General features: G+C 42.6%; 2 protein-coding genes across 3 annotated transcripts; one reads left to right on the top strand and one right to left on the bottom strand.

Annotated features, from left to right (window-relative positions):
* Nucleotides 1-26: 26 nt before the first annotated feature.
* CDC37L1 (cell division cycle 37 like 1, HSP90 cochaperone) lies at nucleotides 27-8,580 on the top strand. Of its 2 annotated transcripts, none has more exons than XM_087741399.1 (7): nucleotides 27-244; nucleotides 2,109-2,390; nucleotides 3,784-3,874; nucleotides 6,013-6,128; nucleotides 6,428-6,550; nucleotides 7,458-7,613; nucleotides 8,447-8,580. In XM_087741399.1, the coding sequence occupies exons 1-7, from the start codon at nucleotides 149-151 to the stop codon at nucleotides 8,546-8,548; spliced, it is 966 nt and encodes a 321-aa protein (XP_087597525.1). In that variant the 5' UTR covers nucleotides 27-148; the 3' UTR covers nucleotides 8,549-8,580. The 2 variants fall into 2 exon arrangements, with proteins under 2 accessions (XP_087597525.1, XP_087597524.1); XM_087741398.1 differs by lacking the exon at nucleotides 27-244 and adding an exon at nucleotides 288-651.
* An 18-nt stretch (nucleotides 8,581-8,598) lies between these two features.
* Nucleotides 8,599-24,890, bottom strand: AK3 (adenylate kinase 3). Its single transcript, XM_087741400.1, has 5 exons — nucleotides 24,637-24,890; nucleotides 20,143-20,262; nucleotides 16,985-17,157; nucleotides 14,543-14,661; nucleotides 8,599-12,192 (listed from the first exon to the last, which is right to left on the bottom strand). The coding sequence occupies exons 1-5, from the start codon at nucleotides 24,782-24,784 to the stop codon at nucleotides 12,069-12,071; spliced, it is 684 nt and encodes a 227-aa protein (XP_087597526.1). The 5' UTR covers nucleotides 24,785-24,890; the 3' UTR covers nucleotides 8,599-12,068.
* Between the last annotated feature and the right edge of the window lie 335 nt (nucleotides 24,891-25,225).

A 25,225-nucleotide genomic window follows, 5' to 3' on the forward strand; every position in this document is an offset into this window, starting at 1 on the left:
GCGGCGCGCGGTCCCGCCCCGCCGCCTCGGGCGGTGGCCGCGCGCCCGGCGGCGCCCCTCACGGCGACGGGCGGCCGCGCTGGGCGCGCGCCGCCTGCTGCGCTCGCACCCGCGGGCGCGCCGTCTCTATTCTTCCTAAAACACAGATATGCTCTGTAAACACGCGTGTAATTTGTCAGCGTCCTGCGGTAGCCGCGGGGGAGGCGGCCGGCCCTCCGCCGGCACGGAAGAGGCCCGAGACACGGTACTGCGAGCAGGGACAGGCGGGAGCGCCCCGGCGCCGTAACCGCTGGCCACCGCCCGCCACCGGCGGCCGGGCCTGGCGGGGGCTGCGTGCGCGGCGGCGGGCCTCCCGCGGCGCAGGGGCAGGGGCACGGCCCGCCCCCGCCCGTCGCGGCTGGCGCAGGCCCCGCCCGACGGCGCCGGGGGCGGGAGCGCGGCGGCCCGCTTAGGTTGCCGGAAGTAGTGCGCTGCCTCACTTCCGGCGAGGTGTGTAAGCGCCGCGGGCGGCCGGGGACGGCGATCGGCGGGGGCTCGGTGGCGGGGATGGCGCTGTGGCTCCCGCGCCCACGGGACGGCGGCCCCCCGTCGGAGGAGGACGAGGAGCGGGGGCAGGCTCCCGCCTCCCGTCAGCGCCTGCCGGAAGTGCAGGTACATCCGTGCCCCTCACCCCCTGCCGCCCCGCCGCCTCGCGCCGCTTCCCGCCCCCGGTGGCGCAGCTCCCCCGCCCCGGCCGGCGCGGAGCGGAGCGGAGCGGGTCGGTGCTGCCGGCGCCTCGGCTGCCCCGCGGCCGCAGTCCGACCCCGCCGCGGGGAGCGGGCCGCGGAGGGACGCGGGTCACCGCCGAGCCCGCTGCGTGTCGGGGCGGGGGTGCGCGGAAGTGCCCGCTCCCCTCCGGGGCCGCTCCGCCGCCCTGGAGCACGCCAGGAGGGGCGGATGCGCTGCTGCCGCGGGGTGGGTCTGGCGCCTGCCGCCACCCCTGAGTGTAACAGTTCCCTGTTTGACAACTGATGTGGAAGGAGCCGGGTTGAAGTTATCCCGGCATCCTTACGTCTAAAAAGCAGATATCGAAGCGCTGTGTTTCTGTTGGCTAGGGCGAGTCGGTGTTTTCTAAATACGTTGTCGGGAATTCTTTGTGCCCTTGCAAGAAGCTGCCATTACATTAGTTTTCCAAACAGTGAAATTTTCATCTTGTTATAAAAAAAAAAAAAAAAATAAATGCTGTAATTCCCAGACAAAGTTGGCACAAGGACTTTGATGCACCTGCATTAAAGTTTCCTTCAAATCATCTTTCACAGCTTGTGTTGTCCTTCATGTCCCTCTGCTAGAGGTTGTCAGCGCCACAAATTTCATAATAAGGCACTGGAAGCCTGAGGAGCTAATGCATATGAATGTTTTTTCTCCACTCTTGGTGGGAATGCATGGCATATGCTTTAGAGGATAATTTCTTAAGTTACTGAGTGTGAATTCCCAGCACACACCTGGAAGTAATATGAGCACTGTTGCTTAAGAGGTCACTTTTTTCTCCCAGCTATGAGTGGTGACCTCCTCAATAGATGTGACCAAAAGGAGCATATGCTTGTGCTGGGCCTCAGCCACTTCATAACTTAAATTCCACTTTCACTGTCAGTTCAAGGGAAGATGTTGGCCACCTGTTAGGTACTAATCCATGTTGGAATGCAGGCAGCAGCAGTTACTTTACTGTTGTGATCTGACATCACAAAAGTAATACTTTCTTCTCAGAAGCATATATATTCAGAGTATTGTCACACTTGGCTGTTGCTAGCATTGCAGCCCAAAGATGGCCAGAGGGGTTTCAGCTGTGTCAAAAGTATTTTTACAGTCTGGAGACTATTACTGATAGCAGTACATGATCCATGATTTTGTAAATGCACTTAACAAAGTTAAGGCAGCTTGAATTAGAAATCTCTTCCTAAAAAACATCTAGCTGTACGATACTATGCTTCATCACTCCTGCGAATATAATGCTGCATATCTAAGGTGCCTTCCAGGTGCATTATCTTTGGGATTTAGGCCTGCCTGCTCCTATACAAACTGTAAACTGTCCATTTTCCCTCCATAAATAGCATGTCTGATTTTCCTCACAGACATACAGCCAAGGGATTGAATTAGCCTGCCAAAAAGAAAGAGAGTTCGTGAAGCACTCTGTAGAATGCACGTGGAACCTAGCAGAAGCCCAGCAAAAACTTGGTAGCTTAGCACTGCATAACTCAGAATCCCGTGATCAGGAATCTGCTCAAGCAAAGACTGAAGCTGCAGAGTTGAGATGGAGAGAGGAAGAGTGGAGAAGAAAAGAAGAAGCACTAAACCAGAGGGAACGACAGAATCTATGGAACACAGATCCTGTTAGTAAGGAGGTGTTTAATAAGGTATGACCCATATCAGTGTGCACGAAAGTAAGTGCTAGCTTCTTTTTTTCATTCCACTTGTTACTAGTCTTGAGTGTCTTCTGTGTCCAGTATCACGCAAAACCACAGTATGTGTTAATTTTTTTTTTTTCTTACTTTGCCTCATGAAAGGGAGAAAGCTGCACTCATACTACAAATCTGGATGATATTTCTCTACCAGAAGTGCGGATCAGAACTTGCATGGGTCATCTAGGTATTAGATATGAGCCAGGACCGTGCACTCATAGCACAGAAAGCCAACCGTATCTGCGGCTGCATAAAAAGCAGCACAGCCAGCAGGTTGAGGGAGGGGATTCTGCCCCTCTGCTCTGGTGAGACCCCACCTGGAGTCCTGCGTCCAGCTCTGGGGTCCCCAGTACAAGAAAGACATGGACCTGTTAGAGCAGGTCCAGAGGAGAGCCACAAAAATGATCAGAGGGCTGGAGCACCTCTCCTGTGAGGACAGGCTGAGAGAGTTGGGGTTGTTCACCCAGGAGAAGAGAAGGCTCCGGGGAGACCTTATTGTGACCTTTCAGTACTTAGAGCGGGCTTCTAAGAAAGATGGAGAGTTATTTCTTTATCACAGCCTGTAGTCATAGGACAAGGGGCAATGGTTTTAAACTGAAAGAAGGTAGGTTTAGATTGGCTGTAAGGAAGACATTTTTTATGGTGAGGATGGTGAGACATTGGAGCAGGTTGCCCAGAGAAGTTGCGGATGCCCCATCCCTGGAAACATTCAAGGTCATGTTGGAGGGGGCTTTGAGCAACCTGATGTAGTGAAAGACGTCCTTGCTCACTGCAGGGAGGGGTGGAACTACATGATCTTTAAAGGTCCCAGCCCAAACCACTCTATGATTCCATGTAGTGCAAGTGTTGCCAGATGCACTGAACAATGGTTTCTTCACATGAAGAGCGTGCTTCTCTGCTGTGCCAAATTCTTAAAATGTGATACTGCTCGTTTGCCTGTAATAATGACTACTGTAATGGAGATTATTTAGCACAAACTTTTTTTTATAGTGGAATCTCAGCTTTGATTTCACAATTTAATTTGAACAGCTAGTGGATCTTCTAATTTCACTCATTTAGCTGCATCCAGGCTGCAATGTACATGGTTCTCATTGTTGACAGATCAGTAAGTTCCTACCTGAGGACAGAAGTTTCTCAGAGTTCTTTGGTCAGTAGACTATGATGAGACTTTTAAACTCTATTATTAGGTAATGCACTTTTTTAAAGAAAACCTTCTCAAGTATATGACAGGAATCTATAATTAGAACATAGCCCTTTAAATAGTAACAAATTAAAATATAATACTTCTGTATATCACAAAATGGTATGTCTGGAGTTTCTGCGATAGTACCATTTTTCTCTTCCTCAGAGTTTTATTAATCAAAAAAGAAAAGAAAGAGAAGATGAAGATGTGTCTGAACCACTTATGCAAAAACATGAACAAAAGATTAGACACTTTGGTGAGTGTGCTTATTCCAACATTTTGCAGTTCAAACTTCTGCAGGATTTGTGTAGGTTTGCTCCTTATTGTACAGAATGAATGCTAACAAATGAAAGATCTGGCTAACGGACTGTTCAGTTTTATTGTATCAGGACAGGTAATAATTTCAAAACAAAATAAGGTGTAAATTGTAGAAGCTTGGTAGTTCCTGTGATCAATAAGAACTTAAATTAAAAAAAAAAAACTCAAATGAGCTTAAACCCTGAAAACTAAAGTTCTAGCAACTTTTTCTGCTGCTTAGAGGGAAAAGGCAGGGACATTCATGGAAATATAAGTTGTGTGTATAAAAGTGCGTGGGATTGTCCATAGCTGTCTCCTTTCAATAAATGTTTTTCTGGTGGCTCTTAAGCTACAAGGGTGATGACTGATGAAAGGGAAATGTCTGTAAATGCCTACTGAGAGTATGTGTGCATGGAATTGTGGGTTTCTTAAAATTACATTTATTTGTCCACTAGGTGTCACTTTAGCTCTGTCGTAATTGTCAAACCCAATTAAGCACAAAGCTGATCTTCTAAAGTAATCTGAAATGTTGATGTTTCTCTGAAGTGCTTTCTGTTCTTAGTTACAGGCTGGTTTCAGATTATGGTATAGTATGGCCATATTTGGAATTCCAGAACAATCAAGAACAGGACCGAGTTGGCAAAATTAAATTCTTTGTACCAACTCATTTTTACTAAGCTATTTGGCTTCTAGGGATCTTAAACTGTTTTAAAGGAAGGGTTTCTAGCCCTGTGAGCCTTAGCAAGCCTTGCAAGTGCCAAGTTGAGGCACAACACTGTCAGAGAATGCAAATAGCAGTGATAGGCACAGGTTCTCTCAAATACCTTCATTGCTAAGTGTAATGATAGCGGAATCAGAAGACGTCTCCCCTGCTGTGCATTTCAGCAGAAAAAAAAGAGGCTTTCTTGCAGACTTCCCAGGTACGAGTTGGGCAAAATTACTTTGTTGTCTAAATTCAGATTAAGCTGTTACAGAAACAACCTTATTACAGAAGGTCATCAATTTTTTTTCTTACCTTCTAAATTCAAAGCTGTGGTGTTATTTTAATTCAAAATAACATTAAGTCCATTGTAAAAAGGGACAGTACATTAATGCTCTTTCAAATCTCTTGTTCTCTGCCAAGGGGCAGTGTGCACTTTGCTAGCCATATTGCATGAGTCCTGTTTCTGGATCCTGCTCTGGCTTCCAGGCAATAAAGAACTTAGGTGGAATAGCTCTCTTGAAAACAGCCAAAAGAAATATTAGCCATTGCTTTCTCTTCAGGCATTTGTTTGCTAGAATTAAGATTAGCTTAGGTTGTTACCACTGAATTATCTTTAGCCCAATTATTAGTATATGCTGATAGACAGGTAAAGCTGTACATCTGGTACTTGTTGCCAGTAATGGCTGTCAGTGATACACGAAGGACAATTTTTAAGAAGTGGTCTGAGTATTGAGTTCCTATTTTTAAACTCAGCTCTGTATATGAAGGTAGCTTCATGCTATCACAATTCAATCTCCTAGTTACTTTTCCAATGCTGATGTAGCTTTGCTTTTTGAGGCCAAGCTGTTCCTGTAATTAAATTCAAATTCCCTAAAAACCTAGAAAATCATCTGTTAGAAGCACTTTCATTTTTGACAGATTACACATTCTTTTCTTTGCATTCTTATTTGCAAACATGTAGAGGATTTGTGTTTGTCAGAATCACTGAATGTAAATCTCTATCCATAAACTAGTTTTAAAGTATTTGATGATGTAACTAACAGATACCTACACCACTTTGTTAGTGTGTACGAGAACTGATGAAAAATAACTTCTCAATGATGCTAGAGACACATTAAAATATAGGAAGTTGTGACTGTTAAAATCTACTTTCAGTATCTACAAAGTCTGATTATACCTTCTGGTAATGCTCTTTCAGCATTGGTTCGATGTGTAAATAAACCCCCCAAATTTAGCTGCATGCTGTCATTCAGAGGTTAGTGAATTGCCAAGGTGTTGCATGTACTGGGGTATCAATTCAAGTAACTTCCTTGCTGCATTAAGTCATTTATCCATTTAGAATATCGTAACTATGTTTCTCTTATAGGTAGAAATAACTATGTTTCTCTTATTAGGTATGCTGAGCCGATGGGATGATAGTCAAAGATTTTTGTCTGATCACCCATATCTTGTATGTGAAGAAACATCCAGATATCTCATGTTGTGGTGTTTTCACCTAGAAGCTGAACAGGTACAAAGAAGATGTTTAAATTGTTTGAAAGCGTACAGTTTCCCACTTGCACTATAGAAACGCTGACCAACTTGATTAGCTGTTTAACTGTTCTTCCCACCCTCTCTCTACTTTACTGAAGATAAACTCTGTAGTGCATTGTCACATATATGTCTAGTTATAGCTAATTATCAGTCCCCTTGCTTCTGTGAGCATCAGTTCTCATCTGTTTAGGAACTGGAACAAAAGGAAATTATGCTGAATTTTAGAAATATAATCACAGGAAATATCTTTAAATCATAACTTTAACTTTTTTTCAGAAAAGAGCTCTGATGGAGCAAGTAGCACACCAAGCAGTTGTAATGCAGTTTATTATAGAAATTGCCAGAAGCTGCAATGTGGATCCAAGAGGCTGTTTTCGTCTCTTTTTCCAAAAAGCCAAAGTAAGTCAACTTGGGTAACGATGGGAGAAACTCTTGATGCTGTACCGGGGACCAGTGTTTTAGAGAAGGTTTCTTCCTAACCATAAGAGGCTAAATACTTTATTGACTGACTTAGGCTTATGCCAAAATGTTTTGTTAGCAGTTCTTTTCTAGACAGAATATTTTAGTGTAATTCCAGTCCTGAAAAGGAAAGTTTAGTGGATTTTGCTTATCCCAGAGGGAAAGCAAGATACAGCAGGGGGACAACAGGGGTGTTATAGACAAGTGAAAACTAAGTAACAGCAGCAAACGTAGACCAGTTTAAGGACTTATTTTGGCTAATTACACCTGTGTTTTCACAGCATACCTATGTATTGTCAGAACTTTCCATTTCATCTGCAGCTCACAGTGGGGCCCAAAATAGCGTCCCTTTCCTACATTACTGAAATAGAGCAATCCAGAGCTATGCAGGAGAAATGTGGGAAGACTGAAACTGTGGTTTGCTGTAGACCGCATTCAGTTATTCAAGACTTTGATGGATGTCAGTATTGCCTAAAGGAGTTCAGTTAAAGTGCGAGTCAACTTGTGCTTTACTTTTGACCAGAGTGCTACAACAAGCACCTGTTCTTCTAAGGGTACTGGCTTCTGAGTTGGAATAAAGGAAAGGCTAAAATTAGATTTATTTTTACATGTCCTTAGATAAATCAATTACTTTGCTTCATGTATAAATACTAGAGATTGTCTTAAGAGAAATCTACCTGAAATTTCATTTTAAATTGACTAATATTATTCTTGAGTTGTTCACAGTTGTTATTCCCCAAAGGGTATAACATGCATTACTGCATGTTTTTTTTTTCAGCACTGTGTATGCTTGCAACTCAAAAGTAAATCTGGCTGAAGTGCAAATATTTCATTTTTCTCTTTGCAGGCAGGAGAAGGCTATTTTGAGGCTTTTAAAAATGAACTTGAGGCATTCAAGACAAGAGTGAGAATCTGGTCACAATCACATGGCTTTCAAACTATGTTACTGCATGATCTCAGTGTCAATCCTGGTCTCATAGGAGAGCTGACATCTTTTTCACAGGTACGTTTATTATTTCTAGAAATTAATTTAACTAAAGTAGGATTAGGTCCTGCCTTGAGAAGCTGTACCTTTCTGAAATATAAAGAGGCTTATTCCTGGAACTGCTAGCGCTCAAGAGATAATGTGCAGTATTATTGATAGGCAAGGCATATATTGGCTTTCTTTTTACTTGCTGGAATTCAGAAAGCATCAGCATGAAGTCAAAAGCCTATGTTAGTTCAGTGCCATTACATTTCATGCTTAAAATAAACACTGCATCATAAAACTCATCAGATGCTAGAATTGTATTCACAGTCTTTACCACAAGCAGTGAAATGAGCTTTCAGTGTCAAATGACTAATCCTATTCATGGGATCATTCAGGTAAGTCAAGCCTAAGGAAAGTCTCCTCTTGTGATAAAAGGAAACTGATGGTACTTAGGTCTTTTCTTATAGTACTAGTGATGGCCACATTCTGGAATGAAGCAGCAGCTTAAAAGATTGTCAAAAATAAGGTATTATGGAAGGAGTCACAATTGAAACTACTTATTTGAAATAATGTGATTGAAGTACCTCTCAAGTAAGATCCAACAGCTGAATTTTAAGTAAATGTGCAGTCAAGTGCTAGAAATATTGGGACCAAGTACAAGCTATGCCAGCAAACTTAAAGAATTCTTGACACAGTGAGATAATATTGGTTGATGAATTTTTCAGAGCTTATTGCAAATTTGTCTCATTTTAAGATGGACAACACAGAGTCCAACTTAAGCTAAAATCTCTCTGTTCCTCTTTCTCTCTCCCCCTCCATATACACAGTTATGGAGAATTAAGCTGTCAATTTTTCATGTGTTGCAGAACACAGGTGATCTACAAGGTTCCATAAACACAGATGTCTGCAGTTTAAACTCTGTGATACAAAGAGATGAAGAAGAATCCAAAATGATGGACACAGTATAGTATTCTTAAGACTGAGGCCAAGTTTTTTTTTTTTTTTTTCTTATTTCTTCCCCCCCCCCCCCAAAGAAACAAACATGGCTATTTTCTTGACACTTATTTTTCTGGGTACTGCACTTTATTTTTGGTGTCAGATTTTTGTTGTTGTTGTTGTTGTTTGGTTTTAGGGGGGAAGGGATTTTGAAGGGTGGGTAATTCAGAAAAACTTGTAATATTGTTTGAAAATGTGCTGCTAGGTTTTTGGTTGTCCTTGAAGAGCAGGGTTCTCATATTGCCGAATGTGAAACTGGATGTGTTTTCTGCTACTAACCTTGCCTTTCATGACTTTAGAAATTAAAGTATGAAAAAAAAAATCTGCACAAATACGATGTTTACAAGAAGTGGTAGATTCTTGGTAGAATCTGCTATTGTCTTACTACAGATGTGGACATGTTTTACTCTGAATATTGGAGATCACAACTGTACTCACGCTACCTTGCTGACATTATAAGCTCTCAAATTTGGTTATCACTAATAGCAATAAATCAATATCTGGTATTGGTATTTCAGATCTGAATGGATTAGATAAAAACACTGGCTTTCTACCTCCACTAAGGGGATTTAAATGTTACATTGTGCTTTCATTAAACATAACTTGGTTTTGTCCTAAAATGTAAGCAATGCTTGTTTACATATGAGTGCTGAGTTGTATGATTTCTGAAAGTCTGACTCTCTTCTTGTTCATAAGGCTAACTTCAGATATTTTTTTAAACCAAGTCTTATAACGGGGAGAAGTATTGGATGGAGGGGATGGAGGGAACTTGAGGTACAAGGCTTCGGTTAAGACTTCAGTTTAAACAAAAAGCTTTGTTGCAGTTCGTATAGGGCAAGGTGTCACGTGGGGTTTGAAAGGTATTTCATATGCTACTAAACTAGAGTGGGTTTCTGACATTGCCAACTCAAACAACTGAAGTGGAAAATCATTAAAAGCTTCCTGTTTGAGGAGCTGGAAATCCAAATACTATTTCTGGACAAGGCCTTCCACAGAACCTCTGCAATCCGAAATTCTACTGTGCTTTTCTAATTTGCTGCTATTACAGCAGTTCTATCTATATAAAAATGTATATTGCAGTTGGAAGACTCCAGAGAAGACAGCTCGTATCTCAAATAATGGTATTGGTACACACTCTTGGTCCTTTACTGTATTGTTGTGATAGTATGTAACATCTGGAAGGTATCTAGATTTCAGTAGTTCGATGAACACAGTCTACCTGCAGTTGCTAACTCAGGCAAAAGCTGTGCTGAGATCCAGTAATTTTCAGCTTTGGCTGTAGCAGAGATAGGGAAAAGTCTAAGTCTGCGGTACATACCAGAGTGAGTATTAGTACAAATGCAGTAGCAAAAGTAGGAACTCCAGGTCCACTGACAGAAGTAGCTTTTTGTGTGCCTTGTGTTCTTTAAACAGTTCTTTTACAGACAGACTGAGGATAAAGGAGCAAGCAGCAGCTCTGTGCCAGATGCAAATTAGAGATAACCAGCTTCTGTAGTAAAGCAAATTTCTGGGGGTGTTTTGGGTTTTTTTGTGCTTTTTTTTGTTTTGTTTTGTTGTTTTTTTTTTCTTAAGTTTGACAGATACTCCAGAGAGGATAAGTAAACACTGCCTCCCCCTTAATAATTAATTAATTATTAAGGGAAACTAATAACTTCAGGTTGTTTTTTGTAACTGAATGTTATCCACAAGGGTAGTAAGGGCAGTGTAGCACAGTGACTTGCAATTGCTACCATTAGCAGTAGAGCCACATTGATCTAGCAGCCTGGGATACACTGAAAGTTATTTTTGAAGTTTCTGAGGGGCTAGGATTGGATGGTGTGGGAATAAGTGTCAAATCATAAGGAGATTCCCTCCCCCTTCTCCTTCTGGCTAACAAACTTATGTAGGCTGGCAAAAAAACAAGCATAGCTGCTTTTTATTGAAATCAAAATGCATAAATAGAAGTAAGCAGCACATCAGGGTTTCTCATTGTAATGTGGTAGCTACTGTTTTCTAACCATGACTTTTTTTAAGGAAGTGCATCTCTAAACTCACTCAGTCTACAGCCTCCATACTGGTCAGCCTTTGGCAAGCTTGCTTTAAAATGTAAGGAAAGCTGCTTGCAGTGATAGCTGCTGCCCATAGTGTTCATTTATAGTAAGGGGAAAGCCTTACAAATTCTACAATTACCACCTTTTTTAGACCAAGCATGTCTCAATATTGATAATGCTAAAACTAGATGTGCAAATGTAGTCCAGGGTACGTCAGCACCACACCTCTGTAGTTGTTTACAAACAGTCCCTGCAAAAGGAGATGGGGACCTGCATTAGTAGGACACAGCTGCTTCAGACGTTGCCTAGACAGAGTTGTTTGTTCCTCAGGTTTTGCTGACTCTTCTTGAAACTCTCAATCTGGTGAGCATAAAAAAAAAAAAAAGGCTAGGAGAGTTCACTGAAAAACAGCAATGTCTGCATTACCTGGACTGTTAAAAAGTGTGGCCTGTGGAGGTTTGTAACTCCAGTTATCCAGTGAATAAATAAATACAAGAGCTGGTCAGAGACATGAATTAGTAGTATGAACTCATGAAAACCAACCCAACTGCTACCATAAAACTTGCTACAGTAATATGACAAAGTTAATAATTTGACCACTGGAAATCCTGGCACTGGCATCAATGAGCAGTTGTTTTTTGAAAGATAGTGGAAAAAGCACATTCACTAGTAAAGATCATCTAGCTACAGGCTTACCAGATTACAGTTAATCTGTTCAGTATCTGCTGTCATTTTACTAATAAAGTCTTATACAGCTGCACAAAGACAGAGGCTTTACCAAATGTGTTACATACCATTAAAACTCCATTTCTCATGCCTGCAAGGTAGCTGCTCTGAGGGCAGAAATACAAACATAGTAATAAGGCCAATCATCCAAGCAATTGTTAAGGGCAATTTAGGCCCAGCAAAATCACCTAACATCTGTGCAAGCAAAGTTAAAAGAAGGTGACTGTCTTCCATGAGATCAACCTGTATGTATGCCAGTTCTGGTCTGAAATGGCTAATTGCAGAATGGTGGTCATGGTTCCGCACAGCTTCTAGCTGGCCCCAACTAATCACTCATTCAAGAAACGTGATTTCGTATCATTATCATTGCTTTGCACTACATTTCATAAGTGAGTAAATCAATCAATGTGCTTTGTAATTAAGCTGTATTCTGAAATGTGTTTCCTTCACCAGTCAATATTTGCAAACATAAATATTTTCTGAATAAGAGACACAAGAGCATCTGCTTTTGTTAAAGTCAGTTACTATATTATAAAAATTATGTATATTTAATAAAAAAAATACATCATTAAAGTAAGAACCACAGGCAACAAAGTTTTATCATAATGTAAGTTAAGGACAACATTAGACTTTAATTATTGATCAGTCTGGTAGACTACTTAAAGAAATCCTTGATTGCTGAATTTCATGTAATGAAGTGTGAGCTGTGACAGATGAGCAGAAGTTAGACCTATTTTCACCTGGGAGTGGCAGCATCTTTCTGGCTCACATCTGGCAACTTGGTTTGGAGGAAAGCATAGATATGTGGCCAGATCTTATTGGTTTCTGTTCCAGAGAAGGATTTCAATAGCCCTTTTTGCCTAAGGAATAAAAAGAAGAAAGCATTACAGAAGTTAAATTGTATAATTGTTCCAGGATCTCCACCTCACTTTAAGATTGCCCTGGCAGGAGTATGCAAATATGCATGTGATTTAACACAAAGAACAGCCATCACATTGGGAATGCAGGCTGGACTGTGTTACTCTGTTCCTCAGTGAGCTATTGGCTGCATCAGTTCATAAAACTGACAGCTGTCCACAGAGTACTTAATAACAAACTATGAAAGGTAAAAATAACAAGCAGCAATGCAGTCATATAGCACATGCAATAAAGCAGTCACCCAAACAACTGTGACTAACCCAGGTATTGTAAAGTTAACACCTCAAGGATCAAAGAAGGTGCATCAGAACAAGCAAGTGAACCAGGCACAATGAAGTTACTCTGAATTAGTTCTAGTAGCTAGTTTTATCTGTAAAGTATGTCGTTATCGGTAGTAATAATACCTTAGGCCTATGTCTTACTGTGATGCTTTGAGACATTTTCACTTCAGAAAGCTACCAAAGTCAGGAAAATCATTGTCAATCCAGAAAAACTCCTTCTTTAAAACTTAACCACCCTAAAGATGGAGCTTCTAGTCTTCTGCTCAGCAGTTTTGGTAAAGCATAATGAAGGGTGGTGGATATGGAGGTAGACAGACAATCACTTCACTGGTGTTCCCCAGGGCTCAGTACTGGGGCCAGTTCTGGTCAGTATCTTTATTGATGATCTGGATGACGGGATTGAGTGCACCCTCAGTAAGTCTGCAGATGACACCAAGTTGTTTTGATCTGCTGGAGGGCAGGAAGGCCTCACAGAGGGATCTGGACAGGCTGGATCCATGGGCCAAGGCCAATTGTATAAGGTTCAACAAGGCTCAGTGCCAGGTCCTGCACTTGGGTCTCAACAACCCCAGGCAACGCTACAGGCTGGGGGAGGAGTGGCTGGAGAGCTGTCTGGCAGGAAAGGACCTGGGGGTGTTGGCTGGCAGCCAGCTGAACATGAGCCAGCAGTGTGCCCAGGTGGCCAAGAGGGCCAATGGCATCCTGGCCTGTATCAAGAATAGTGTGGCCAGCAGGACCAGGGAGGTGATAGTGCCCCTGTACTTGGCACTGGTGAGGCTGCACCTCGAGTCCTGTGTTCACTTTTGGGCCCCTCACTACAAGAAGGACATTGAGGTGCTGGAGCACATCCAAAGAAGGGCAACGAAGCTGGTGAAGGGTCTAGAGCACAAGTCTTATGAGGAGCGGCTGAGGGAACTGGGGTTGTTTAGCCTGGAGAAGAGGAGGCTGAGGGGAGACCTTATCACTCTCTACAGCTACCTGAAAGGAGGTTGTAGTGAAGTGGGGGTTGGTCTCCTCTCCCAGGTAGCAAGTAACAGGACGAGAGGAAATGGCCTCAAGCTGTGCCAGGGGAGATTTAGATTACATATTAGGAAAAATGTCTTCACAGAGAGAGTGGTTAGGCATTGGAACAGACTGCCCAGGGAAGTGGTGCAATCACAGTCCCTGGAAGCGTTCAAAAAATGTGTGGATGTGGTGCTTAGGGACATGGTTTAGAGGTGGACCTGGCAGTTACGTTAACAGTTGGACTTGATGACCTTAAAGGTCCTGTCCAACCTTAATGATTCTATGACTCAGGATGTTGTCAGTCTGATTTCTTTGCCTAGGCAAGATAAGACTACAAAGCTTGACATGGTGACCTACTATTATCTACATATTAGCAATGTGATATTTGCAGCTTTAGATTAAGAGAAACTGTGTATAATTTTGGCTCGTAAAAGAACTCGTAAAATAATTTATTATCATTCCACAGTGCAACTGGCAGTATTCCCAAATAGCTACTTATTCCCAAAGACTATTCCTAGCTGCGCCCATCACAGTCCTGTTCTTAGAACAGCCACTTTTAAATTCTCATTAACAGTTTTTCTATTTGTGTATTACTTCTTGACCCCTTGCCCTTGTTAGGAGGGCTTCTACTTATACATCCAGAACAGAAAACATTGTTAAATCTTCCAAAAAAGGAACTGTCTCTGTTACCTTACTAACCAGATCCATGTTGCTCAGAACCGTACAGTAATGTACTGAATTATGCATAGCACTCTTTGTAAAGCTAAATATGGCTGCAGTGAAAGGCTCTTTTGCTAAGTAGGCTCCTGAAGAGGTTTCATGGAACAGTGGAAAACATACTCACTTTACTGGGTTGATTTCAACTCAATAAGAGTTGATGAAAGATACACTGCTATTCATACCACATTCACTGTTGCAGTATCTCTGTAAGTGCAGAGATCTGTTCCTTGCTATGCTAATGTGGAAGAAGCTTTTAGAATGTGGAAGAATAGATTTTACTACTTACCGGTAATATTCTAGAACAGGTTTTGTTTGTGCATCATAAGCCTGCAGCCTCTTGGTAACTGTCTCTGGCTTATCATCGTCACGCTGAACAAGTGGCTCTCCAGTAATATCATCAATGCCCTAATGACGGTTAAAAGCAAACACTGGTGTATATTTCTTATTTCTGTTTCTTTTGCGTAATTTTCTATTTAAATTATGATCATCAAGCTGTAGATTTCTGCTTATAAAGAGAAAGTCTACTGCCCATATCTTATCTGGAAGGTAAGATGTTGACTTTCCAGTAAAACAGTCCACCAGTTAAAAGTATTTTCTCAGTATTGGCAATGAACATCAGGTCATAGTAACCCGACTAATTTGTCCTCTGGAACACTCATTGAATATGGGAAATATGTCAACAAAACATTCATATATGAGGGAAAACAATATTGTTGGTAATATGTTCCTGCATAACAGGAAACAAGCAAGAGACCACTTGGACCTTTGTTTGACAATACTGAAGTGGGGAAAGGAGTTAATGGCCCTTTGCTTTTAAGTTGCAAAACGGAAGAGTTATCATTTAGCAACAGCTGTACAAAAAATGGCATGAAAGCCAGCTGAAGTTTTTCTAGGATTCAGTAAACAGAGGTAGGGACCTAATGTGTGAACTATGACAGCTCCTGCTTTACTGCACATTTCACCTCCAATTTACTGAAGTGCTTTAAGTGATTACGGAGCTTTTAAGCCTTGAAACCAGCAATGACTGAATAAATTATTGACCACTGGCATATCTTATGAAGGACTAGCTAGTGGCCTAAAAGTTCGTTCCTTCTTAGGTGCCTTGAATCATTGTGCATCTAAGGACAGAATATGACCCACCACAGACATAAGGGGCTGTTTGCTCCTTCGTACATATTAATTGAATCCTCAAGAATTTTTATTTTCCCTAAAGACAAGTTTAATCTGACATTTGGAGTGGAAACATGAGTGATCTTTCAAGTACAAAGCCAATTAGACCACAGAAACGTGTTCCTTTCCTGACTGCATTCTGGCAGTCAGTTTCAGAAAATGAATAACCGTCAATGTTCAGTAAGCTTCTCTGTTCATGAAGGTGTGAAGAAAATCTGTTCCAGACCAACTGTATCATATTAGAGATGGATTTATATGGTCAAACTTACCTTGTTTATATAATACAATCATTTAAAACACTCAGGTGTTTCTAGCATCTGTGCAGGAAGCCATACTAGTGCCTTCATTGTACCTATCAAATATTGAGCCTTCAGCCTTGCATTAACTCTAAAGCTGTAATCTTTTGGTTCTGTTGAGTAAATAAACATTTTGCAGATCTATTTGATAACAGAGACAACTGTATTTCAGCTGTTCAGCTCCATTACATGGTTTCACTTAAATACTGCAATCTGCTTTACTATGTTGTGATATTTCTGCTAATTAGTGGAAGACAGAGTGGAGAGTTCCTAATAGCAAAGCTGTTGCAGCTGAAGCCCACTCTTTAGGAGGTCTGATAATCCTCTGTTGCAGCTCGCCTATGCTCTCCTGCGATTAAAAATAACCATGACTTAAAACACCACGTTTTAAACAATACAAAGGTCGTGTCTCCAGTTGCTAATTTCCAGTGCTTGCCTGCTATTTCAGCTGGCCTCTTTTCCTGCAGTACTGCAATCCAAAAACTACAAGGCCTGCTATGCTTCTGATGTAACTTAATAGAGCTTCCAGGTGAAATGTGACGCCACAACAGGTGAGTTATTTAGAGTTAAGGATGAAATATAGCTTAAGCAGAGTTGCACTAAGGCTAATCCGAGCTCCTCAAAAATCTCAAGGTAACAATGTACGATCATTATCTTCAAGTTTACTATTCCTCTTTAGGATATCTCAAGTCATAACCTCTTTGATTTGTTGAGAAGCTTCCCTGACTGGCAAGTTACTACATCTAATTTTGCAATACAACAGCTGTTCCCTTGAAAATACCCTTCTTGGTTAAATACAAACACAGGGAAAGCATTAAGTGGATTCCTCTGACTGATGATTCAGTATGCTTCCTAGATACAAAGAATGAGTCCTCTGGAGGAAGGAAAAGAAACTACATTTTGGACTGTACATGCTGCAAACTTGCAGAACAGGCTAAGAACATGCCCAACTTCTATGCCAGTGTACAAGACAGAGTATTCCAGATCAGTGAACAGCTTTAACAAGAGCTTAGAAAACACCATGGTGTTTCATTCTGCAGGGGACAAACGCATTTTCCATCAGCTTGAGCTTCTACCAGGTCACTAACATACCCCCAGAGGCAGGGTGTTACCAGAAAGGTTTGGGGCTCCTAGGAGATGAAATAACCCTTTTTCTTCTGCACTACTGTGTTCTGCAACAGCGTAAGCAAACAACATTTTACTGCAATTACCAAATGCAATGCAACATTTGTTTAGCGCCAACACTGATGTGTACTGCTTACCTGCACTTTGGGAGGACTGAATTCAAGATTGTAGACTCTGCCACTAGCAGGGTGGATCCAACGTGCTGTGAGCCGACATTTTATGGTCTCAAATGGCACGTCTAGGTCAATCACAGTGTCTACTTGACATTCTTTATCCAGGGCTTCTGCCTGAGCAACTGTTCTGGGGAAACCTTTTTAAAGGAAACAACTCCATAAAAATCCAAAGGCAGAGTTACAGCAAGAATTACCTGGATTCAGTCATTAGAGAAAATAATTGTCAGGCAGAAAAAAAAGCATTGTCATACTGTAAAGGTTGAAGAGGCATCAGATTTTCCAAGTATTTTTCGCTATCTTATGGCCCTTGTTGAACGCCTCCCAGCTTCCATCTCCTCATTTCAGTTAATCATCTTCCCAAAAGTGTAACAAATAAGTGCAAAAAGACCCCATACTCCTATGTACTACATACCACTATATTGAATAAAAGCATTGTTTACACATTTCAAACAATAAAAGCTACAGGCATTTCACTCAGAGGTCTGGAACAACCTAGAAACATTTGTGACAACTCTCATTTCCACAGCTGTGTAAGGCTTAAGGAGGTGATCATTTTATTCAGCTGCAGTAAGCCCCACGTATCTACTGGAGGCAGTTCAGGATTAATTTTACATAAAAGAGTAGCTTTAGAAAGAGTTGTGGAAAGTCTGATGTATCAGACTGTCCTTGGGGATGATGACTGTGAGAACAGTCAGGCTGAGCAGGAATCTCTGTCTTCACTTAAAAGACACTGCATTTTGCCCCCTGAACTCCATGGCTCCAGTAGCATGCCTTCAAAGGCACATGTTACTACTAGGGAAATCAAGTGGAAGTTAAGAAGGAGAGAGAGGAAACGGAGAACAAGAAAACCAAGGTCTCCACAAAGAATTTAAAATTAAAAATTGACCACAAGAACTTCAGTGGTCAAAGCTACTGCAGAACACGCTATTGCACCACAGATTCACTGGAACAATACCTCTACCCACAAAGCTCTCACACAGTCTCATGTTCTTCAGTAGCTTGTAATTTTCATCATACTATACAAGTAAACTTCTCCATAAAGGCAAATACTGATACGTACAAACTTAAGAAACTCTTCTTTGTATAACATTGGTTGACAAGTCCATTGCCTGAGTAAGGAAGCAGCCAAGAACTACCCTTACAACAGAAAAAAAAAAAATATTTTATGGTCTTAGGGCTACTGTGTTTTGTCTAACACATCACAAAAGGAAAGAGCTGATTAACTCAGACCAAGCTTTTGCTTGTGCATTAAGTCTGATGCACCTGGTTTGCATCACAGTCATCCACTGCCCTCATCCTATTTCTCTCATGTTCACATTATCTCATAGAAGTGCTTCTAGACCTTAAGAGCAGAGGGAGAGCCAGGACTCCAGCACTGCTGTTCTTAATTACTATTGACAAGCTAGTCAGCCACCACACATCTTAGTTATGCAGCTGGAAAATGAGTTTGCTTTGGGACTTAGTAATGAGAAACTTCCTCAACAAATTAAAGTGCCTTTACAAAAGCATTCATTGAAACTGAACTAGCGTTTGCTGCATACAGGGTTTTCTTGATACCGAAAAAATAATCTACAAGATGTGATGAATTATGAAGAATCCAGGAACACAGAGAAAAGTGCCCTAATTATGCAGCACATAAATCTAAGCAGATCATACCCCCCCCAACTCAGACTGCTACATCTGCTATGACTCTAGAAGCCACCAACCTATTGTAAAGCAGTGGAAATGAGTATTTGCCTAAGTGAGCAAACAAGCAGCTCAGCAACTCTATTTCATTTGACCTAGCTGACCTCAGCTGTTTGTTCTGAGTTGCAGTAATCAAACTAAAGACTTTCTGGTTAACATATTTCAACAGAATAGTATTGTTTCTACACAGCCGATTACGTCAGAGCTATCCCTAGTGTAATTCACCGAGTCTCACTGCAAATGCTGATGCAGGCAAAAGTTCTGCTCCAAAAGTATAAAGAAGGCAGCACATTAATATGCAGCAGAAACTGATGTATTCTCTTACAGTCTCCACACCATCCTCCTGTTAAAGAGTTGCCAGTGTGGCCTGCTATACTGCTACACATCCAGATCCACAAGGCTGGAACTATGTGTACACAGGACCTGGAACTAAAGGAAAAAAAAACAAAACAAAACATCTGGAGCTCTTTCCTTCATTGATTAGGTTTCATTGTGCTGTTCATCTGTGGGAATTAAGCCTTCGTCTTCACTAAGCAGGAACGTGACTGTGACTAAAGCCACCAGAACAGATCACTGTACTAGAAGCAATTATAATAAAGCACTAAGGGAATAGAGAGCACTGTGGATCTTTCACTCCCTCTAAATAAAAAGCCACACCAACAACTTTTTAGTTTTATCTACTGAGACAGGCTGTGACTAGAATCTGAACGCACACACATCCAGCCTAGACACTATCTTTGCACTGTGCATCCAACTGTACTCCCATGGGCTGGGGTAACAAGAGGCATTCAGTTCATGAAGACAGCAGTAAATGCGTTTTCTCTCTACCGTGAATGCTGAAGCAACGAGCTTACACTGCAGAATTGCAAAACAATTCATTCTGAGAACAGAATCAAAGAGCAAATGAAAGAGACCTTTTAGAGCACTTAAGCAGTGTTTTTGTTAGTGATTTATTACACACTGTACTGCTGCAGTACTTGCTTTCCATACTTAACTTGTTGCTGCATCACATACCTGCCTCTCTATTTAAATAATTCCTCAGCCCCATTCTTCAAAAGTGTTCCATTCCCCAAGGACTTTAACAACAAAAGGCTTAAAAAAAAAAAAAAACTTCTCAATGCGTATTTTAAAGGGGAAATAAAACATAAGAATTACCAGAATTGCCAGTTTTGAAATTTTACTGGAGTATTGAACTACCCTTAAACAGCCCTGTAACGCTCTGAAGGCGGGATGCACCCAAAGCATTTCATAGCCAAAGAAACTAGGGCAGACTAGTTGCTGAAGGTTTCACAACAAGCTGGCAACAAACACCGTCCGGTTACTATGACCCGAGGATGGCTACTGGAGTGTAGCTCTCCACAAGCGACCAAAGCAGTCCAAGCTTTCCAGTGCAGATTTTCTCTCCATATATAGTGACATCCAGTATGCTAACTTACCGTCCAATAGCCAGTTGTACTGATCTAGACCTTTTAGCTCATTCAGCATTAGTCGTGTCATGATGTCATCTGGAATAAGCCGCCCTTGATCAATGTAGGACTTGGCAAGGATTCCAACTTCTGCGAAAGTAAGAGAAGTCGCATTACACTATCTCTGACCTCCAGCAAGTGAAAAAAAGCCCACAAGCCTGCAAAAAATTTGTTTTGGTCAGGATGGCGCAGAACAGTAAAGTTGTAAACAAGACAGACAGTATGCTTGCTGAAATTCAAAAATAGATCACCAGTTAGGATCTCATCATGCAAATATGTATCAGATTAATTATATCGGTTTGTAGTTCCACAGATGGCAACAGGGCATTCAGCACACCTCTATGCCCACACCCTCTGAATAATTTTACTAGTAAGTATTTGAAATATTAGGTTCCAAAAACTAAAATCAGGAGAGGCCATTACGTAAAAGAGTCTTCAAAAGAAGAAATGTAAAGGATACAAGTTCATCAAGATATCAGCCCTCAGATTTTCTGTCAAGAAAGTTATTTTCTCAGTGTAGTGGCTAGTTATTAACTTATGACTTCACTACGAAGAGAAACGCCTTTGGTATTTAAGAGAGCAGTATGCAGTAGGACACTCTTGCCAGATATGTATTTTTATGATTACTAGAGTTACAAGAGGATGTTTATAGATGTTGTAAACTATTTATGGGAGCATGCAGACACTGGTATTTCCCCATGGAACTGAGTAATCTTTAATACCAGTCATTTAGCCCACTGGCTCACTAAAATGCCATCCGCACATCACAGTTCTGGATATCACACCATGCTCCTACATGACAGGCAGTAGCATGCTGTAGTTCACCTAAATCACGGGTACCGCCGGGAAGAAATTAATTTGCCTGGGTTGCATCCTAGGCACAAAATCTCTGTGGCCTTTGTTTATAAAACAATTACCCAATTATGTAAGTCACCCAGAATAGCAGCTAGGTTGGTTTTATTGTGGATCTGCAGAAACCTTTACTTGCAGCCAACTCAGATCTAGTTACAGTAAACTAAACAGAAGAGAAAATGGGATGGACTGACATACCAACACAAGATACAACCACTTTCAGCAGAAAGCAGTGAAGAATGCCAGTCCCATCACTTGATGCAGTATTGGAACGTGCAATAGTACAGAAGCCGTTCTTCAGATAAGGCAACTGAAAAGCAATAGATGCCCTCAAGTAATGCAAACAGTAGATTTGGTGCTGGAAAAAAAAAAAAAAAGTAATAAAGGCACAATTTCCCCTTACTAGGTGTTCACATCTATAGTCAGGCTTTGAAAAGTTTGGAGACCGTTTAGAAATAGGCACTATGCACTTTGGTCAGACTTCAAATAATCCTCACAACGTGGAAAAGAGTCAGACTCTGCTGTTTGAGTCTTCCAGCACATCACAAACTGGAAAGAAGGTGACAGTCTGCCTGGGTACAAAGTGTCAATTCTTTTCCCTACCTCCCTTCTTCAAGGTCAGCAAGTCATACCTCTTTTATTATTCTAGTGCACCTTGAGCTATGTACCCCGCAAAAGTAGGCTGGGAGGAGGAATAAATTACATCTAGGTAGCTTAATGTGTACTTGATGCTTGGACCTGTTACTGATTTACGCTGCAGCATTGCTCCAGGCAGAATGATCTAAGAGTATGCGCAAGGCAAGGTTGATCGGGAACGCTACTAAGATACTTTGGAAAGACAGATGAGCTTTTGGGCCCAGAGAGGTTTAGAGTATGCAAGCTGCAAGCTGTAAGGTCCTATTATTAGACCAAAAGAGCTGGAAACATGCTGCCTCCCTCCACAAACCTCAGGTCATTCACTATTACGGAAGAAAAAAAATAGGCACAACTGTACCCAAATGTTAGGACCAAAAAGTTTGTATACTAGACCATGGCTTTTTTTCCCCCCCGTTATTGGTCGTGGGATTGCGTAAGGTTTTGGGTTTTTTATTTTGTTCTTTTGTTTTCAGCTTGGATCTGAAACCACCACAGGCATGGCATTCTTTGGAATTAAAGGTAACACAGGTTTCTCTTCTGTCTAGGTGATAACAGGTGATAACAGATATCCATGTTTCATGGTTTTGCAAAAGATTGGCACATCCTAACCACATTACAGCAGACAAGCTCTAGCCATATTCAGACAACAGGTTGCTTAGCACTAGAGAGGTGGTCACAGACTCTCCACTCTCCAAAGCAGCAGTACATGGTAATAACTGCAAATTGCTAAGGACGCTCACATGTTCAACAGGACTTCCATTTTCACAAGACAGCAAATGCCAAAAATGGCACTGTATAACTATTGTTAATTATATTTAATTTTCCAAGTGTTTTAACTGCCCAACTTAGCCTAACACAGTTCCCAAAGAACCGGGAATTGCAGGACTCTTCTGTTCTAATCAGAACTCATAAACTCTTTGCCTCGACTAAACTTGTCAAAGTTCTCCAAGTTGCCTCTCAGTCCCTCTCCCTCCTTCAACGTACTACTTACTGCTGCTACCTCAGTACTCATCTCAATCCTTTGGAGGCCATTTCTGCCACCAGTGACTCACTTTCAATAAAATTAAAACAGAACTTCACCTGGGTTAATTAGTGAATTAAAACCTCTGTAGCAGATTCCTACAAGTTCTACAGTAGCTAATTCAGAGCAAACATCTTCATCTCTTACACCCTCCACTGGCTTCTCTCCTCACAGCCAAGGTTTTAATATATCTGCTACACTTTCATTTCACATCTTGGTTCTCCTTCACATTCTTTCATCTGTCCAACCCACCTAGAACACTTTGCCGAATCACTGTTCGTTCCACTACTTCATGGCTGCCTCCTCAAATCAAGCAATGGGGTATTTCCACTTGCAATTTCCTCTTCACACACACCCTTCAGCTTGATTCTGGTGCTCTTTGATCTTGCTTCCAAGACATATTGAAAGAACAAAAAACATAAAGCATTTACTAAAATAACATACTTCCTTCATCTTCCGGAATGCCTTCCTTTCTCACTAGGTCTTACTTATGCTGAAAGTTCATTAACAGCAACAATTTTGGTTTTGTGACCCTCTGTAAATAAAAACTTACACTTGCGCAACCAAACAGACAGAAAAAGCATGAACGTGATCAGATATGCTGGCACAGATGGTGCTCCTAGCAAATGTTTAACTTGTAGATGTCAACTGTAGTGAAGTCAGTCAACTAAGCCAGAGTCATTGTTCTTACAGAGCAAACAGAATTCGTGTGAAAAAGAGATGTGGAAAACACATCACAACTGATTTCATAATACAGATAATTTTTCACCTTCAAACATGCTTATAAGCTTCCAAAACCAAGACTGCCGGTTACCTAACCATAATACTGCAGTGATACTTACAAGTAAATGTAGTCCTCTGCAGCTTCAAAGTGCTGGAAAAAACAATACTCTCACTTCATCCCATGCAACCTGAAATGTTTCTTACAAGGTTTTTGACCCCACCGTGAAGAAAAGCAGATACAGAAGTCAGGAGGGGACCTTTCATCGTTGCAAAAACCCACCAGAGAAAGGGATTGTAGCATCTCAACAGAGAGCCAGAGGTCAAGCTCGGACTACGTAGTAAGTATAATCCGCATCATTACCTAGTACTAGCAACTCTGTATGCAAACACAGACCACGGTGAAACGTAAGCACGATATAAACTTGTTGTAAGATCATAATAATTTACGAAGCACAAGGTAAGCAGTCTGAAAATTTTGCCCATTGTTTTTGGAAAGGACCGCTACAGTTACGCCGGGCAGTCCCGGATACGGCCTTCTAATTTTGGAATAGCTGGTAATTCTGGGTGGCTCTACTTCTAGCCACCTAACGGCGACCTGAAAAAAGTCTGATTGCCCAGAACTCCTCCTCCGGCCCCGCCTGTTAAAAACATGATGTTTTTCCCTCTCCAGGTGTTTCAGAAACACCAACAAAAAAACGCTGGGTGCTTACAAAAAGCACCACGACGAGGAAAAAACGAGCTGTTACAAAACAAGGAAAAGGGGATACGTTCACGCTTACAAAGAGGATGCCAAGTGACAGCTTTTAGAGGCCGAAGCCTTGAGGCCTACTTCGGTGGCCTCTGGCCTCCAGGGAGAGCTTGCCTGAAGACGCCCAGTCTCGGGGGGCGGGCACAGAGAAGTGGGGACCGGGGAGCAGCGAACCCCTTTCAAGAAGCCCCAGGGGCTTGGGGAGCCGCTGGTGGGTGGGAGAAGGAGAAGGAGACGGAGAAGGAGAAGGAGAAGGAGAAGGAGAAGGAGAAGGAGAAGGAACCGTCCGTCCCACCCGCGGCGGAGCGGGGCTGTGTCACGGGGGGAGCTTCCTGCCGGCCTGCGTGGGGCCGGTTCCCGCCGGGGCGAGGCGGGGGGGGGGGGGGGGGGCGGCGGGGACGATCCGGGGCGGGCGGCCGCCCGCCCCGGATCGTCCCCGCCGCTCCCCCCCCCCCCCCCTCCTCAGGACCGTCCCCGTTCCCACCTGTCCTCTTCTGCATGTTGTCCCTCAGCAGGTCGCCGCTGGAGAGGTGCTTCATCCCGAAATGTTTGATAATCCGAGAGGAGACGGTGCCTTTCCCGGAGCCCGGGGGCCCCATGATGACGGCGCGCAGCACCGGCGGCACCACCATGGTGCTGCTGCTGCTCCTGCTCCTGCTCCGGGCAGGGGCTGAGCCCCGGGCGGAGCGAGGCCCGGGAGGAGCGCCGCCTTCCCGCGGGTGGGTGGAAAGCCGAGGCCGGTCCTCCCAGGGAAAAAAGAGCGGCAGGAAGGAAAGATCCTTTACGTATGAACACGGGTGGGGGGGTGGGGGGAGATAACTACAGCAAATCGCGTTTTAGGAAGTAAAGCATCAGAGAGCATTAGGGCATCGCTGCCCTAAGTGGCCCTGAGCAACCTCCCCGCACCCCCTGCCCAGGAGCCCCTTTTCGGCCGCCCCCGCAGCCCTCAGTCCCCGCTCCAGCCTGTTCCCACTCCCTGGCTCTCACCTGGTGGCTGCTGGGCTGGTGACCCATCCTGTTGCTGTCACTGCCCTGCTCGGCTGCTGTGAGGCTGTGGCTGCCGGGCGAGGTGC

The sequence above is a fragment of the Nipponia nippon genome, unplaced genomic scaffold (assembly GCF_047370975.1).
Source record: "Nipponia nippon isolate SJK-2023a ecotype South Korea unplaced genomic scaffold, ASM4737097v1 scaffold_8, whole genome shotgun sequence".
Classification (NCBI taxonomy): Eukaryota; Metazoa; Chordata; class Aves; order Pelecaniformes; family Threskiornithidae; genus Nipponia; species Nipponia nippon.